The sequence below is a fragment of the Prenolepis imparis genome, unplaced genomic scaffold (genome assembly GCF_030444845.1).
Source record: "Prenolepis imparis isolate NDT839.2.m4 unplaced genomic scaffold, iyPreImpa1.0 SCAF_11, whole genome shotgun sequence".
In the NCBI taxonomy this organism is placed as follows: domain Eukaryota; kingdom Metazoa; phylum Arthropoda; class Insecta; order Hymenoptera; family Formicidae; genus Prenolepis; species Prenolepis imparis.
Window position 1 is genome coordinate 13,610,776 of NW_028141169.1, and position 19,533 is coordinate 13,630,308.

General features: G+C 28.9%; 1 protein-coding gene across 9 annotated transcripts in view; it reads right to left on the reverse strand.

Moving 5' to 3' along the window:
• LOC145943281 (uncharacterized) overlaps positions 1 to 19,533 on the reverse strand; it is an 81,518-nt gene that overhangs the window by 11,463 nt on the left and 50,522 nt on the right. For 7 of the 9 annotated variants that reach the window (XM_083050749.1, XM_083050748.1, XM_083050753.1 and 4 more), the window contains 6 exons: positions 17,674 to 17,771; positions 16,677 to 16,821; positions 14,875 to 14,950; positions 14,073 to 14,302; positions 13,287 to 13,359; positions 3,764 to 4,156 (listed from right to left, as the gene is read on the reverse strand). In XM_083050749.1, the coding sequence (XP_082906875.1) occupies positions 3,764 to 4,156; positions 13,287 to 13,359; positions 14,073 to 14,302; positions 14,875 to 14,950; positions 16,677 to 16,821; positions 17,674 to 17,771 (1,015 nt within the window). The remainder of the gene's footprint in view (positions 1 to 3,763; positions 4,157 to 13,286; positions 13,360 to 14,072; positions 14,303 to 14,874; positions 14,951 to 16,676; positions 16,822 to 17,673; positions 17,772 to 19,533) is intronic. The other 2 variants (XM_083050756.1, XM_083050757.1) reach the window with 2 other exon arrangements.

Below are 19,533 nucleotides of genomic sequence, written 5' to 3' on the forward strand. Positions count from 1 at the left end.
TTATTTGTCATAGTAGTTTAATAATAAGTTGACACAATTTGTTGATTGTTTATATATTAAACTAATTTGTATCAAATTTTTGAAGTTCGAAATTTTTTTATTTTTGAATTAAATAATATGTAAATAATGGATGTAAAGTAATATAAATAGTAGAAATATTAGATTAGAACATAAATAGATGAGGACATATACATATTCTTACATCCGTAGATCGTGCTAACAATATATTGCGGCTCCTGGCTCTCGAGCAAAAAATACGCTTGCTCTCGTGAATAAAGAAACATTTTTTAAATTAGAATATAAATATTTTAATAACAGAAAACATACAATAAGAGGAATTCATGTGCATTCAGTTAAAAAAGAGCAGAGCCTGTAACATGCCCGCACAACTAGTGAAGATAAAAGAAAACGTTATTAAGGCTCCTTGGTCCTCGCCGCGACCATGTTGAATTATGACGTCAGAAGCGAAAATACACGCTGAAAATTTTTGCGTGCCATTTTTAGATAAAAAGATATTTTGATGAAACACAACTTTAGATGACTTTAGCACATTTTTAAAATAGTCCGAAAACTATCCTTTTCCCTTCATAATTAATCAACAGCTGTAAAATGACTGTAATATGAGGCCCAGTCCGTCCGGTCTTTGCACATGCGCAGTCATTCCGCATAACAAAGTCTGATTACGATCATTTTACGGTTGTTGATTAACTGTCAAGGAAAAAAATAGTTTTCGGTCTATTTTAAAAGTGTGCTAAAATCTGAAGTTGTGTTTCACCAAAATATCTTCTTATCTAAAAATGGCACGCAAAAATTTTCAGCGTGTATTTTCTCGCTTCTGACGTCATAATCCAACATGGTTACAGCGAGGACCAAGGAGCCTTAAGTAAAATTAAAGTATTTTAGAGGCTGCACTTTTCGGGTATATTTATCTCTTCTATATGGACGCGTTAAGGATATTTCATGGTCATATAGTTTTTTTAAAATTATATATTTTTTAATATAAATTGCATAATTGTAGTTTATATCAAGAAAAATTCAATGATTATAATGATTTAAGATCATTCAACTTCAATTAAGATTATAGATAGATATATTGTTTTGTTGACCTCATTTATTTCTAATATTCTGATATTACCTATTTATTTGAGATGTTCTATTTTTTGAGAAGTTATATTTTTTCAATAAAAACAGAAACACTTAAATATCTTACTTTTTAAATAAACATTTGTATTTTATTAAACATTTTAGTTTTTTAAAATTAAATAAAATAAATAAATGAAATAATTTTTAACCTTAATTTGTGTAAACATTTAACAACTCAATAGTGAAAAGATAATTGCATTTTTATTAATACTTCTGGAATTATTTCACTATAGGTTGGACAAATCTTAATATCTTTATATTAAGATATATATGTATATAATATATGTATATACTTCCTATATTGTAGGAATTGACATCATCTCTTCTTTGGTATATCTTTAGTCTAGAAAGAAGATAACTAAAGCGAGTTAGATGATCGAGATAACCACATTATAGGATACAACATCCTCCTTGATATATTCATTTTCTGAAAAAGATGTTATTTATTATGCCGAGTGTATATTTTATATCGATTTATATTTACAATGTTTGTAAAAAAGTTATTGTGATAATTGGCTCGTATTATAATTAATATAATAACCAGTACTAACAATAAATTATGGGCCTTTTAAAACATTATGTTGATATGCAGTGTTAAACATTCTTTATTCAAAGTAGAATTACAACTTAGAGGGCGGAGTTTGTAAAAAAGTCTTCGGGTTTTATTGGAAAAAAGCTCATTTCTCAGTTTGATTATCGATTTACAGATTTTAAAATATTTCGTCTACAAATGGAACTTTTTAATAACCTATTCAATCTATTAGAGTTTTATCATCTTCAATGTGAACCTTCAACAGAAGGAACTAGAACTCATTACTTCCATGAGAACGTTATCCACTTCTAAGAAAATGGGCTTGTAAACTATATACTTTATATTTGGTTGTATGTACATATATTTGTGAAACACAGCATTTTCTGTCATAAAACTTGTCAAATCTAGAATCAGACTGCCCAGATAGCCAAATCTGTCAAGAGCATGTATTAAAACTGTGTGCTATATATTTTTGCCAGCAAAAAAACTGCAGATTTTATACTTGTTATATCAGATAATGATAGCAGAACGTTGGCAGAAATGTTATAAAATCTGCTGACATAATTTGGCAGCAAGTCAGTAGCAGAAATCAAGCAGGATTTGTATAGAATTATCATAGCAGATTGGTAGTAGAAACCGAGCAGGATTTGCGCAACACAGTTTGGTGTCAGATTGACGGCAGAAATCGAGCAAGATTTGCGCGCGCACAATCTGATGGCAAATTAACAACAGGATCTGCATTTTGCAGTTATTTAATAGTTCCTTCACCTACCGCTATGTGATGTATTTTCTCGCAATCAAATTTCTGTTAAAAATAGATATAAAGTCTGCAAGTCGTGGCTATTAATAAAAGATCAAAAGTATATTTTTCTATCAGTTTAATTTTTGATATCTGACAAGTCTAACATGAGAATATTAAACTTATTAGAATCAATAGGATATACATGAAAAATTATCCATTTACTTTCTATTTAAAGCATAAAGCAGAATTTAATTCTCATATAAATTATATCTTAAATTTTATAAATTATATAAATTTAATTATTTTTACAATTTATTTTATTAATTTAATTAATAGATTAAATTGAACATTTAATTGCTATGTGAGATATAACTACATACAATATAATATGTTATACATTAAATATCATATTTATGAAAAAAAAAATTATAAGTAGCAGATAATACGTCTTATGCATCTGTTATATTCATCGAAAAATATTGAATTTTATTATACCATACTTATATATTCAAATGGCAAGGAACTGTGCAGATCCTGCTCGATTTCTGCCGCCAATCTGCTATTAGATTGCGTTTGAGAGATCTGTTTGGTTTCTGCCGCCAATCTGCCATCAAACTATATGTGCAGATCTGCTCGGTTTCTGCCGCCAATCTGCTGTCAGATTTTGCTTACTAACTATGCTAGCAGAATATTATCAATTGCGGACACAGTGGATAGGAATCTGCTGTAAAGTCATGATTAGATCTGCTGTCATACTGCCGACATGCTGCTAACATTTTGCTATCTGGGTGGTTAATTGACTTGTTAATTGACTTTTCTTCTAACAATAGAAATTAATGTATTGTTAGAAGAATGCAAAAATATTTTCACTTTCTTATTTTTCATAATTTACTAGAAAACAATATATAATTTATCCTTTCAATAATGTTATTTGTGAACTTATTTTAATATCTCATGTTAAAGGAAAAGAAAGATCAATATGTAATAAACTATCTTTCATTTACTGAAATTTAAAATATTTACCATATAATCACAGAATCCAAATTATTAACTCTGCTAAATCGACATTTTATCGTGCAACATGACGAGAGAAGACAATCATTAGAGCGTACAGAGGAAAGGAAAAAGAAAGAGACACACAGATCAGTGAGTGAGAGAGTTAAAAAAAAATTACATAGAGGTAGATAAACAGAGATATATCCTACACGAAAAAAGTTACACCTACACAGATATAGATACATAAAACAGCGAGCACACGAAGCAAAGATGCTGATCAATGACTGAACAACGTTTAAAAAAAAAGAGTGAAATACTATAAACCGAAACCACGACAACATGCTACTTACTAGCTCGGACGACGGCGATAGCGGCTTGATTTGATGCGGATCGCGTATCGAGGGATGATTTGGATGATGGATCATTACCGGCTGCGGCTGCAGCCGCAGCTGCTGGATGCCCGCGGGCCAATTTTGCCTGAACCTCGTCATTCGTACTCCGGCACCTTTGGCTTAAATCTTTAACGCCGCGCTCCGGCCTGGCCGCAGCAGCAGCACCCGACGTAGGTGGGTGATGGACGGTCGTATGAACCGAATGCTTTACCGGGGAACGTTTTACCGGGGCGGTACTTGCGCTAGTACTGTTAGCGGTAGTGACAGTAGTGGTGGTGTTGGTGATGATGGTGGTTGTGGGTTTGGCATGATGAAGAGGGCGATGGGGAAGGGCGGTGGTCGCGAGGAAGGCTAAAACATATCGTACAAGAAACAGTACAATTGATGAAAAGCTCCGAGCCGTTTCTTGTGCGCTCACGTAAGCTTGCCTAGTCTGTCTATAGCTCTGACGAAAGTCAAAACTAATCGGAAACATGGTCTGTGGTGCAGTGATGCCCGATTTGAGACGCGCATCAAGTTAAGTCGTAATAGTGGGGAATATATGGAGGCCGTGACCCCCATCATATCCCCACCACTACGATTTGGCTTGATGCGCGTCTCAAATATGGCATCAGTGCTTTGGTGTGTATTTGTTCTCGCGAAATTAAAAGAAAGCTTCAAAAAAATTATAAAATACTTAATTTTATTTGTAAAAAAATTTAGTGTAAAAATTTATGCATCTTATATTTCTTTTATTCAACAATATAGTTTGATTTTGTCAATATAGTTTGATTTTGTCAATTACTTGATTTTTTCAAGTACTATGCTTATTATATAAATATTATGCTGTATCACCATATATTTAAAATATAGACATTAGGCGTTATGTAGAACCGACTATAGAAATGAATTCTCTATCTACAGTTCTTTTATTAAGACGATATACGTTGTAAAATAGGATAGTTTTCTTATTTATAATAATATGTTGTTTTATTAAAATGTAACCCAGTAAACACTGTTTGTTGAAATAATATAACGTGGTAATAATAATTAATAAAAAACATAAATTATTTATATGATATAAAACTGTAATATACCATATACGTATGTATTTTTATGCAATGTTACAACAGTGCTTATATAATTGTAATAAAATATTATTAATATTGTTACACATGAGTTCCTTTGCTTGCCGTTACGCGGCAAAACTAAGCGAAATCACAGTTTAACCAGTTATGACAGCAGTTAAGCGTCGACATTGAATACTTTGATGTTGTGGGTTGCGATTCACATGACATACCGCCTCAGTTCGATAAAGTGCCAAATTTCAAAATATAAATATTGTAAAATTAAAAATATTTTAAAAAATATTAATATTTTAAAACTAAATATACTAGAAATGAAACAATAAATAATTTAGAGGTTTATTTATAATTATACTCTTTTGTAAAAATATAATAAATATAAAATAATAAAAATAATATAAACATACTTTAAAAATAAATTACATATATTTTATGTAAAATATAGTACAAATTAATATAAGTAAAATTAACATACTTATTATCACAATATATAATTATAAAAATGTATTTTATTAATAAAATAAAAATTTATATATAATTAAAAGTAATCTTCAAAGTATTATCTTTATTATTCTACAAAAATTGTTAATAAATTAAATCTTGAGTTTTATAAACTAAATATAATTAATTTTATTATTTATTTTATTACAGTTGATTATTCATTGTTAGTGTTATATGTAATTATAAATAATGTAATAAGTGTAATGTGTGTTATATATTACATACTATGTTCGTATATTTAAAAAAATTACAACTAATCGGTAACTTACTGGTAACACTTACTCAATATTAGTTATCTGTAATACTCAGTTCTATTGTATTTATATAACATTAAAATAACGGTGTTTACTGGGTAATTCCAAATAAATTTCAATATTCGTTATATATATATAAATTTTATCGTGTATAAACTTTGATCTAGATAATCGATTTAAAATCGAGATAAACAATGACTGGTATAATTCGCAAAATTCATATTCCAAAAAGACATTTTATCTAACATAGATGCTGTTATATTTCTTCTTCATTTATTTAAACTCGCTACTAATATCGGTCTATTGATTTTAAATGCTACAAATTTTTCAATAAAAATATATTGAATACTATAAATAATTATAATAATATTATTATTTTATGTTGATTAGCAACAAGTTGGAACTCTATCATGTTTGTAATAATATTCAAGAATTATTATTACAATTTATTGAATATTCTGTTAAGCGAAAATGTTACGCTCCTACAGAGTCTATTATTTTTATTGTTAAATGTTAATTATTAGGATATTTATAATGGGTTGAAAATTATATATTTTAATGTCATCGAAGCAGATTAATTGTTTGCTATATGAATTTAATAGCAATTGCAGAAATAGATCGTATCAATTAGAAAATATTGTTTTGCTTTTTTAGAACGATTATAAGACAATGATCATTCTTCATTCGATCATTTATATGCTTGCACTAATTAAAGTAAATACATTTCAATTAAGGGAGTCAACTTTGATAACATTAATTTTAATGTATCGTCAAGCTGATGATCTTAATATTTGAAAAAAATTTAATCATCGCTCTCTCGTTGTTTATTAAAATGTTATTAATAAATAAAAGTCCATGTAAAATTTTCCAATATAGATCTTATAAAATTTATAAAATTTATCTTATAAAATCTTATAAAATATGAAGTACACAATATCTAATGCCAAGTTCAACTATATATATGATAAAGTTGTATTCCGAAAACACATTATTAAAAAATAAGGTACAAATACTATAGGAAGAAAGATATGTGCGTTACATGTTACGTTTAGTAAAGAAAAAAATTGAAAGTTTAATATTGATACACACATAATGTTGACACACACAAGACAAAATAAAAATATTAACATATAAAAATGTTAATATATAATATAAAATTGTTAATATGTAATAAGTTATAATATATTTTATATATGTATATGTATTATACACATACATAAATTATTTTTAAAAATCATGATATAATGTTAAAAAATTGTCTCCTTAAAAAAAATTAAAAGAAGTGTTAAGTCCATGCGCCAGTTAAAAAAAAATCATGCATAGAGAAATGTATAGAGAAGTGTTGCTTTAATATATATTTTATCTGAAAATAGTTATACATATAGAAATATTTTCTTCAATGTATATTTTACATTAAATTTTTTTTTTCTACAAATATAATGATATTAGAAAAATGTGTTAATACAGCATAAACTTTAATTATTTTATTATATTATAGTTTATATGTAATATTTAATTATTGTATCTGATAATGTGTGCATATAATACAATTATATAATTATTATATCTGATAATACATAATACGATTCTGTACTTTATTAAAGCACTTTAGTTTATATATTTTAATATAATTATATTTTACAATAAAAAAGTAAATAAAATTTATGCCTGTATTTTGACTGTAATGGAGAAAAACTATGATTAATATCTAGATCTTGTATTAAAATATAATAAAATACGTGAAAATTATTATATCATTTTTTGCATAAAAATGAAAATTTCTTTCGACAATTTATATTTAAATCTTACTTTACATGGATTTTATATGTTAACTTTTTAATAAACAAAACAACGATTAAAATTTTTCAAATGTTACTCAAGGTAATAATAACGTATATAAAAACCAAGAATATTGAGGCTGGCTTTCTTAATCAAAATATTTACATCTTTTTATGATTTAACAGTTTTTGTGTCGTAATTTAACTTCTGTGTAAGGCACATATATATATACACATATATATATAAATATATATATATATATACATATATATACACACATACACTTATTTATATTAATTTATTTTATATTTAAATCAAATGCTCGGAAATATTCAAATGTGAATGCGTCTGAAGCTAGATACATAATAAGAAATTTATTAGAAAACTCTACGTCGATAAACATTTTCTATACGTTACACTCAGCACGTAGTACGTAGTACATACACAGCGAGAATTTTCTCTTAGAATTTACCCTGAAAATCATGGTAATCGTGGGACAATATGGAAAGAATTTTATGAAAATTTCTCTGATTAATATTAATCACAATAAACATAATAATATCTACACGTTAAAATATAAAACATGTTTGAGTAATTTTACCATGCAGTTTAGTAAAATTAATCAAACATGTTTTATATTTTATTGTGATAGATATTATTATTTTTATTGTGATAAATATTAATCAGAGAAATTCTCATAAAATTTTTTCCATACCATTGTCCTATGATTACCATGATTTTCAGGGTAAATTCTAAAGGAAAATTCTCTCCGTGAAGAATCCTTCGTTTGAATCAATCGTTAATTAAATTGTATGTACATACATACATCAAAAGCGAATGTAAATGAATACTGCACGGCGAAAAAAAAAAGAAAAACAAAATACGACTCATAAACAGTCATAAAATAAATCGTGCTCTGAATTGAATTTTTAATATTCTGCAATAATTTTCTTAGATTATTTTACGATATATCTGTGAAAGATTTATAACGAGCTTAAAGTGTTAAAAAAATTATTTAGGGTAAATCTACATAAAAGATCACACTTCATCGATTTAATCGTTAGATATGTATTATAAGGGGAAGTGTTTTGAGTAATTCCCTGCAAGAATCAAGTGGTGGTCAGCATTGGTTTAGGAGATAAAACAAATTAAAGTTTGATAATTTCAATGCGTTCTCTTAAGTATTATAAACTGATATTAGGAACAGTCGAGTTTTTGTACGTCGTAATAATCTGTTTATGACCTTCTAAAAAAAAGTTTTTATTTACATTATTTGAAAGATAGCTACACATGAGTATGAATATTTTGGGGATATTTTGGCAATAATCGGGCTCACCGATTCTCCTCGCAATTCATTAGAAGCTTTCAATGTGCAATTACACGAATTTCTGAGCTTCGTTGAAGATAATAATAAGTTAATAAATTTTTTTTGACAAGAGCGAAAAGTTATTCACGTACAAATTAAATGTCCACAATGTTTTTACATTTTATTTCGAAGAAAGAACATAGATCTCCATACTAAAAGCATGGGATAATAAGGGTGGATTCTGTTTCGCGTGGAAAGTTGCAAACCCAAGTGAAATTGTAAGAACATAAATCTCGTTTTGCACTGAAAGCAGGGGATGATAGGAATGGACCTTCGCATTAAATGGTAAGCTGTGACCTTTTATGCATATTTATCATTATTTAGATTGAATAAAGATGAATCGGATTAAATTATGAAAAAGATTGAGAATGGTATATTATAGCGTTTTTCACTGGGAGAACTAGTGCGCACTGAGTGCACATAAAGGTTATCACATACAATTTCACAATGATATAAGTAATTAAAAAAGTAAAATAATTAATAGTAAAAGCTATTATTATCATTACTCATATTGAACAATAATAATAATAGCTCTTACTATGAATTATTTTACTTTTTTAATTACTTATATCATTGTGAAATTGTGTGTGATAACCTTTATGTGCACTCAATGCGCACTAGTTCTCCCAGTGAAAAACGCTATTAGATTCTTTGATATGCAATAATTCTGAAAATATCAAACAATTATAAAACGAGCGGGCCGTAGATATATGTATGTGGCCAGGCAAGTAAATGTATATATGTACATTTGCGATACGTGGCTTGCAAAGGTTAGGTTTCCTGTGGAACAGGTTCTGCATCCGAGGATGGCAGCGATAATGGCGGTAGAGACGATGTCAAGTTAGAACATATTATACATATAAATAATAATGAAAGAGAAATAGCCTACATTCCTCCGTGGAACGAGCCTGTGTCCTGTGTTTAACGTTGATGCGAAAAAGAAGGATAGTACACAGATATTGTTCTCATAGTTACCTACCTGTTAGGCTGCGTTCGGGAACTATACACTTCCAGCACTCTGAACTCTGAGTGTGCTCTGTCCTTATTCACCTTTTTGTAAGAAACAAAGACAGAACGACACTCTAGTGCTAACTAAGAGTGTGGTACTCGAACGCAGCCTTAGTGTGGCGAGAGAAGAAGAAAAATTGACGTACCAATTCTCTCCCTCCATATAATCATGAAAAAACTATATGTTAATGACATCGGCGCATGCATTACTGACGATTGAGAGTCACTATATCTTTCTCTCTCTATGTTGGACACAGGCTCATTTAATTCCCTTTCCATTTATATATGTTCAATAAGTAAATAAGTCAATCATCGAGAAAACTGGAACCCTGTATGCTTTAACAAACACGTTGGCCTGGGTCTGCCGCGGTTGAACATCAACTACCGCACCTAATCAATCTAATTAACGATACCTATCCCCAATAATCATATATTCTCACGAGAGAAAAAGAATAGAGTTTGCGAAGAAGATGCATATTTCGAAAAAAGTTTTAATTGAGAAAGTAAGCATGATAAGAGATGGTTATAATGATAATAATAATGACGCTATAATAACGAAGTGCAATAATGATTGAGCAGACGTATAAAAATGAAGAAAGATTGTTTTGATTGTTTTGATTGTTTTTGTTTGTTTGTTTTTTTTTAAATATATAAATATATTATATATACATGTATATATTAAAAAATATGTTATTCAAAAATATGTACGGTACGCTTTTTTAGGATTATTTGTTTAAACTTTGCATTTGTCTAAACAAATATTCATTATTGGCAAATTTTTTTGTTCGTTTATTTTATTAGTAAAAAAGTTTCAAGATTTAAAGTTTACACTTTAATTTCCTTTTTAGAAAAATTTTTCACTAGAAAGAAAGGAAAACAAAGAGAGAAAAAGAAAAGTTACAGATTAATGAAGTGGTATATATTACAGTAAATTGTCGGATTATTCTTAATTGTAAAGTTGGTGACACACAAAACTAATGGAATTCATATTTATTTTAAAATCCATTTTCTATGGTTCATATTTTTTAATTAGAATTAAGTTTTTATATTATAATTTTTGTCTTCTTTTACAAATTTTTTATTTATTCTGAATTTGTTTTTCTTTAAATTTTCTTGTTTTATATACTTGTTATAAATTTGTTTGATATGTTTTAATATTGTAATAAGAATCGAGCATATATCCATAAAAAAGAAAATTGAAAAAAATGATCAATATTATTGAAGGAGCACAATTATGATCAAGTAATATATAATTATATTGAACTTTCTTATTATATTTTGCACATTAATATTCTTATTATATATTTTGCACATCACAATACGATTATTTATTTTTAGAGAAAATTATACATATAATATAAAGCATAAAACATTCGTTATAAATTCGCAATATTAAAGTGTAAATGACTATATATTTTCTCTCTTTATATATATTCTTTAATCAATTAATTCACTCAATATATTTTTTTCTTATTAATGCACTGATTAAGGTTCTAAAAGTGTTTGCCTCTCTGCATTTTGAAGAATATTGTTAATTTATAGTAAATTTACTTGCATTCCATATATACCGCTAATTTCTATTGTCTTTCTTTATTGTTCTTCTTCTTATTATATATTTTTGTTATAAATACATATTATGAAATAACACAAATATAATGAGTTGCGTTCATGAAATTTTTGTGAATTTTTGTGTCATGAACAATGGGATCGATATAGGAACCTATCATCATGATTCACGTATAAAATAAAAAAAATGGAATTTTGCTTGTTTAATTATAAAAGGCGGTAGAGGCGAAAAATACATCGCACGATAGGCTTCATACAGTCTATCGATATCACTACTGATTACTAAACGAGAGTTTTAAAGGCAAAGGCAAAGAGATAGAGAGACAAGTAGATAGGATTATCATGCATCTGCCTAAACATTAATGATGAGACAATTATGAGTAACTGACATTCACCGCATAGCAAATGTTTTTGTGCGAATATACCTCACAAAATATATTCTTAACAGAAATAAAGAAAGATAATATATATTAGATTTGATTATATATATATAAATATATAATCAAATGCTTTCTCCACAACAATTAAAATTTAAATCATATTTAAATTATTTAAGCTTTTAAATTAATTAAAAAATAAAGGAGGGACATCAATTTGGACGGTTTTCGGCCCATTCAGATATTATAACTCCAGATATTATATTATAACTCCAAGTTTTCAAAATTTTTAGTTTTTATGTCAATTTAATATACATATATACACTACGCAAAACAATTAGAGGAGCGTTTTAAAACTAGCAAAATTTGATGATTTTTAAGAAGCTATATCTCGGCTTAGAGAGGTCGTAGAACAATGTTTCTGGGCGCATTTTAACGGGTGCCTCAACGGGTGTTCGCCATCTGATTTTAAGCCTCATACGAAAAACAGTTCGATGAGACGAATAATGCTATATTACCCACTTTAAAGTTGAGGCTTCACCCATTAAAATGCGCCCAGAAACATTGTTCTACGACCTCTCTAAGCCGAGATATGGCTTCTTAAAAATCATCAAATTTTGCTAGTTTTAAAGCGCTCCCCTAATTGTTTTGCGTAGTATATATGAATATCTTTATTAGTTTATTACAATTATAAATAAAATTTATATTAAATTATTTGGTATCCGAGCCGAAAACCGTTCAAATTGATACCTCTATTTTTTATTATTTCTTAGCTAAATATTGACAAAGGAGGATTCAATTCGAATGATCTTGACCTTGACATATGTTGTCAAGATCATGACTTTTGAAAGATTTTAATCATCGTTTATTAAAAAAGTTAACAAATAAAAAAATTATGCAAATCTCATAAAGAAAATTTTAATATTGACTACAATTTATATATACATATATGTATATATAAACTATGGTCAATATTGAAATTTTCATTGTGAGTTTACTTTGATAAAGCTTTATTTGTTAATATTTTTTTTTTAATAAACAACGAGCGATGATTAAAATATTTCAGAAGTTACATAAAGTCATGATCTTGATCACATATGTCAAGGTCATTGAAGCTAGGAATCCTTTTCTGTTAATATTTATTAAGTCATTTTTCAAGTTTGACAAAATGCATTTTGTTAAATAAAAACGGCTATATATATATATATATATATATATATATATATATATTATATATAAATCTCGCGAGCGGTGAGCATCTTTGGCGTACATTTTGTATACAAATATATATAATTATGTATATACGACGAATTATGTAACGTTCGGCTTTCGAGGCCCACAAGAGCAGACAGCAATCGAAAAAGTTGTATACAATATAAATAAATATATATGTACTCTATTTCTAAATCCAGTTTATGCACAAAAATGCAAAGGGGATTCGACTGACAAATTACGAGCTTCAATCAATTCGGGATACAATCTTCTGGGATAATGGAAATCGGCTGATAGTACTTTTGATATAACTAATGTAAAATATATAATTATCATTCGGTTCATGTTACTTACTTGGTCGTGGATGCCTTTCGCGTTCGTTGCTTTTCTCTCTCTGCTCCTTATCCTTCATCTCTTTCTCCTTCTCCTTGACAAAGGAAAGTAAATTTCTTGATACAGGTTTGAAGCAATATCAAATCGCAGCTTTATTCATTTAAACAATCTCATAAAATTAAAATTATTTTAAGAGTAATAATGGCAAATTTTAAGATATTATTTTTAATCTGCATATGCATTTTATTAAAAATAATTATGTTATTTTGGTACAATTAATAGCGCCAAGTATTTTTTTCAATAAATTTTTATGATTTTATTATATTTTTGCAATATTTTTTTATATTATAACTTTTGCAAGAATGATATATAAATTTAATTATTAATTTTTGAATCCAATTGGCACATTTCCTTTTAAATTATAATTTTTTGTGCGAAGAACAAATATGAACAATAGACAATAAAATAACAATTCTTCGTACAAAAAAAGCCTTTTTTGATGTATTAAACTAACCAATAATATATTAAATATCTTTTTATACTACATTTTTTTTAACAGACGCGTGTAGATACTCCATTTATAATTGCTACTCAAGCTATCGATTAAGTTTATTAAGAACTCAATAGCTCTCAGCCATTATTAAAATCCAATAATCTAAGATACTTCATTGTTGCTGCGCATGACATGACATACGAGACACTGTATTTCTTGAAGATTTAACTCATTATATTGCTCGCGCGCGCGCGAAAATTCAAAAATTTTTATTAAAATTTTATTTAAATTTTTATATTTTATAAATAATATACCTTGGCGTCCTTAGTAACGGATGGTGCACGCGCAGGCTGACGTTTAGGTGATCTACGATCGGTGACAGTCGGTCCAAGACTCTGCGAGCGTCCGGTTCTCGGACTGTTCTTCGGACTGGATTTAGTTCGCGGCTGAATCTCGTCTCGATGCTCCTTAATATCGTCGCGTCGTCGTGGGATCACAGGCTCCAACTTCTCTCGTGTCGGAGAGGGAAGAAGTGCACCGTCACCTTGACAGAACAAAATTGCTCTTGAAATTTTTTCAGGACAATTTTTATAAAAAAAAAACTGAAAGAGAAAAAAATATGTATATACAGGGTGATCTTGAAATAGTTGGTCAAAATTAGGGATTGGATTGGGCTCGTCATAAGGATGAAAAAAGTTCCCATAAATGTTAGTCCAAAAACGCATCCTTCAAGAGTTACTCATTTAAGTATTAATGCCTGATTCACAGAAAAATGGAAGGCCATGAAAGAAAAAAACTTTATTTCTATTTAAGAAGTTGTTGAAAGGCTTTTTCTTTATATATTAACTCAATTTCGATAATTAAAAATTATAATATCTTACAAAAGGTTGATATTTTCAGAAATTTTGCAAAAAGAAAAATAATACTTATTTTTCGATAAGAAATACGGTGGTATTTTTGCGTTTTTGTATCTAGAAACACCCTATATATTTTAGATACGGATTGTCTGTGATAATATGTTAAACATTAATGTAATTAAATATTATATTAATTATTTTATTAATAATATTTATTATATCATTTTTTAATTAATTTAACTGAATTATTAACACGTACCCACACCCGTAGTACGGTCAAGATGATGGCGGATCCAGAAATCCTTTCTTGCGCGAGCGATGGCTCGATCATTATCCTATGACAAAATTAATATTGGAAATAATCGTCGTAAAAAAATAGAAAACTGTATATATACATATCTACTCTTTCGATCATACATTATAAAATCACAGATTAATATAGCAATATTCATTATAAAAGTAATTCAAATTTAAGTCGAAATTTTTTATATTAAGTTAATTTCTAAAAATAAATTACAAAAATTTAGTTGATCTTTTTATATAATCTTTCCGCACTTCAATATAATGATTTTTCAACACTTAAATAACCTATTTAAACATATAAGAATTATACAAGTTTTCTAAAAATATTGTAAGTACTCCCTTCTCTAATTATCATTGAGGCTATTTGATTCTTTAACGTTTGATTGTAAGCGCATCATAAATAAATGCCGGTTTAAATTTATATCTATACATAAAGTTTCATATTTCTTTTTCAGAAAAATTGATCGTTTCGACAATTTTTAAAAAAATAAGAGTTGCAAAAATTATCATAAACAAAATAATCGTTTTAAAATGGCCTTCATAAATTTTTAGAACATATATATATATATATATATATATATATATATACATGGAAGGAGAATCACCCTATACCTTCCGTGGGAGTCTGTATCCAAGATTGGTGCGAGAGAGAAAAAGATAATGACTACCAATCGTCCATAATGCGCAACCACCAATATTATTGTTCCCATGATCACCTATTGTTAGTTTGGCAAGAGAAGGGCAAGGTTGACGTAACCTCAAATAATTGACATATTAAATAAGAAACCGAAAAACAACTATTCGACAGCACGTTAAATACCCTCATGAAGAAACATATTAAACAAAATTTAATTTAAGAATTAAATTGAAATTTTTGATAAGATTGAGGTACAGCTGATATAAATGTAGGTATTTATTTCGGTTACTGCATAATATGGGTTTGGCATCTTTTTTAATGTGCTAACTTTTTTCAACTAAATTTATTCATTTGCAATCGATAACATCGAAGTATCAACGTGGTCAATGTCAAATTCAAGCAAAACGTACAATCCCTCCCCGATAATCATGGAAAAATTATGGCAACGATATCAGCACATGCACATTGCAGAGGATTCGTAGTTTTGTTTCACTCTAACTTACTGCGCGCACCAGTGTGCATTAGTTCATCAGTGCAATAACAGAGAACAAACCCAGTGATTACAAATTTTCTGCAGAGGCAAGTATATTTTGGGTTTGTTCTTTATTGCTGCACTGCTGAACTAATGCACACTGGTGCATAAGTTAGAATAAAACCAAATATACTTGTCTCATTTTAACTTCTTGCACGAGTGTGCAGTAGTTCACCAGTGCAGTAATAGAGAACAAACCCTTTGTTTCACTAAGTCTGTTCTTTTCAGCTGAATTGGCTGCACTACTTCAGAGTTTATCTTTTTTACTCTACATTGGAAGGAAAGAGATAAACTCTGAATTAGTGTAGCCACAGTATTGCTATTGTAACTTACTGCACCAGTGTGCACTAGTTCACCAGTGCAGCAATAAAAAAAACCCATTATCTTTCTCGCTTCTACAGATCTTGGATATAGAATTAGTGCTTAATATTTCCATTTCATCGATATACGTTCTAAGCATAAATTAGCGAAAGTAAAATTCTCAAATATCTTTAAGAAAACAAAAAGAAGGTTACATTCTTCTAAAATGCTCTGACAATATTTTATCAAAGCTGATTTTTTTAGCATACTCAATAGGAGATTTGCATACCGCTTTGGTGTCGTCCTGCAATATACCATGTACCGGTCTAGCTTGCACCGAAGAGGGTCGTCCCGCCGGTGGCATTTTAGAGATCATGTTGGCGATCGGTGCAACCTTCCTATTCTCCTTCTCCTTCTCCTCTTTGGTAACTGACCTAAAGAGCCGATCGAAAGGCGATTGTATGATAATCATATCAAATCAATTATATCGATTACACTTGAATTGAAATAAGTTAGCTAACTACGACGAAATCAGTGTGAAGGTGCGAGCTCATCTGTGGATTTTTTTTTACAAGATCGTGACTGCTTTTGCTCTTTCTTCTTCGTGAATGACACAAATACGTAGTGAACAATATTTACGAATACACATTGGATTTACAAACGAAGATAAAGACATATGTAGTCCGACAGCAAAATATTTGATGCATTTCTATGTGTTCTATATCTGTCAATAAAATTTCAAGTTGCTTGAACACACGCGCGCACACATATGCATACACACAAACATACAATCCCATTAGAGATTCATCTCTTTAAACATGTGAATGATTTTTGAAACAATAAATTGCATCGTGATATGAATTGTGTAAAAAATATACGTAATAATTGGTTCTCAAAGTGTGTTACCGGATGCATTGCAATCAAACCCACATGTTTCTGAGAAAAAGTTTCGAGAATAATTTCAAATTAAGATTTTACAGTGTTTTTTTCATCTGAAAAATATATTTGCGAAAAAACAAAATACAAATTTGTAATAAATTTGATAGATAAAAACTAAAATTTAAATATACTAAATAAATGTAGTTCCTGAGAATTTTTGGTGGCAGCAATATTTTTTATGACCAATTGTTACGATATATCTAACTATGCGTTTTCATGAAACGTTTCGCGAAAAAAATAAACGTAGATTGCAAATTGAACAATTGTGAGAAACATCAATCGTGTAATAGTAAGAACAAATTAATGAATTCTTTATTACAGAATGATGATGAAAATAATGTACTAGCCTGGCAAGGGATAGGGCGTTGAGCGCATGATTATTGGACACTTGTTTCCACAATGAAGCCTCATCTTCGGCTGTCAGACCGCAACCCCAGTCACGATGCTAATGTAAACCAAAGATATCAACATCTATATGTTGTATATATGTTGTATATATGTGTTGTTAATTCCACGACAATCTAATCTACTATTTAATGTTACAATCATACATTCTAATTGTAAAAAAGGAGAATAATACTATAACAATATCCTCCGTATCATAATTCCAGCCAAACATCCGCTAAGCAAAAATAGAGGCCATATATAGTGCCTATTTTAATTTTTTCAAATTCTATAAATTCTATTAATTTTTCTAATTCTGACAGTTGCTTAGAATTTTGACAACGAATGGAGCTGATTGCTGCCGATTCGCTATCTATATATAAATGAGCCTCTCTAAATATTGTTACCAAATTCAGATTCACCTGAGCCATTCATTACATAGGAAATTCGATCTTGTACCGATATCATTCGCAATTTGAAAAAAAAACTAATAGCATAGATATTTCTCTGTTTCTGTTGAGAGTTTTCAACGTTCCAACTATTTTTTATTCAATCTAATCTTTCAAGACAGAAAAGGATCGATAGAAAATCGAGATGAAAAGCATTCAGACATTTGATCTGTTATCCTGCTGAACCGCATTGTTGATAAAACAAGAAAAAACAAGCTTATTGTATTTGTGCGTTACTAAATTAAATAGAAAACTAGATTCTATTGTAATAAGACTCTTAGACAATCCGATCGTCTTGTTTCGAAACCTCAGCCAGTAATTGGCAAACATAATGGGATACATGCCGAATATCGAAAATACTCGATGGGGACGGAGAAATGTCTATCTTGATTTTCTATTGGTCGGCTGAATTGATAAAGAATAGTCGCAACGTCTCGGTGGAGACAGAAAACTCTCTACTTTATTGGTTCTTCTGAAACAGCGAATGATATCGGTATAAGATCGGATTTCCTGTGTCATAGAAGACGGTTCAGGCGGATCTGAATCTGGTCTGATGACGGTACATCGAAGAGATCCGCTTACATACAGATAGCTGCCATCGACAGCGTTCTTTTTCGTTATTTTTGGTAAACTGAGTGGCAGAGTTATTTTGGCGAGTGCTACAGACCCAATAGATAGCTATTATAATGTCATATCATTAGGATTTGAAAAGGTTAAAACGGGGGCACTATGCATCTCTGCCTTTGTCCAACAGATGTTCGACAAGGCGATATTCGACCAGATTCAGCGAATATTCGATCAGATTAGGATAGTGATAGGGAAAGGTATCATTATAACTAACAAAAAAATAATGTAAGACATATAAGTATCTCTCTTCGATTTTGATGAAATTAATTTTTAATCAAAATAAGAGGAATATATATTTTTTTATTTATTCTCTCACGCGTTGAAAGGTATATATATATAAAACTCCTTTGAATAAAATCAGTTTTTATAATTATAAGCTAATATTGTGTGTGTCGAAACAGTGAGAGATAGATAAATATTTTAAATTATAATTTTGTAGTTCCAAACACATTTTATAATAATGTGATTTAGATTTTTTTTTATGTAAAATTTTTTTTAGCTATCTTCTTTTCCTCTCATTCATGAAAATTTTGAAATATTTTTAAGGACAAAAATTAAATAGCATTTTATGTCGAATTCAACCTTGTATAATGAATTTATTTTTCATAAAGCATATTTTTATGTGAAAAATTAAGTAACAATATCTTCTCTGCATGCCATTCATGTATACCAGTTTTATTCACTCGTTATTAGATAATAATTTTTATAATAATGTCTTTTCTAATATAAAATAGTAATAAAAATAAG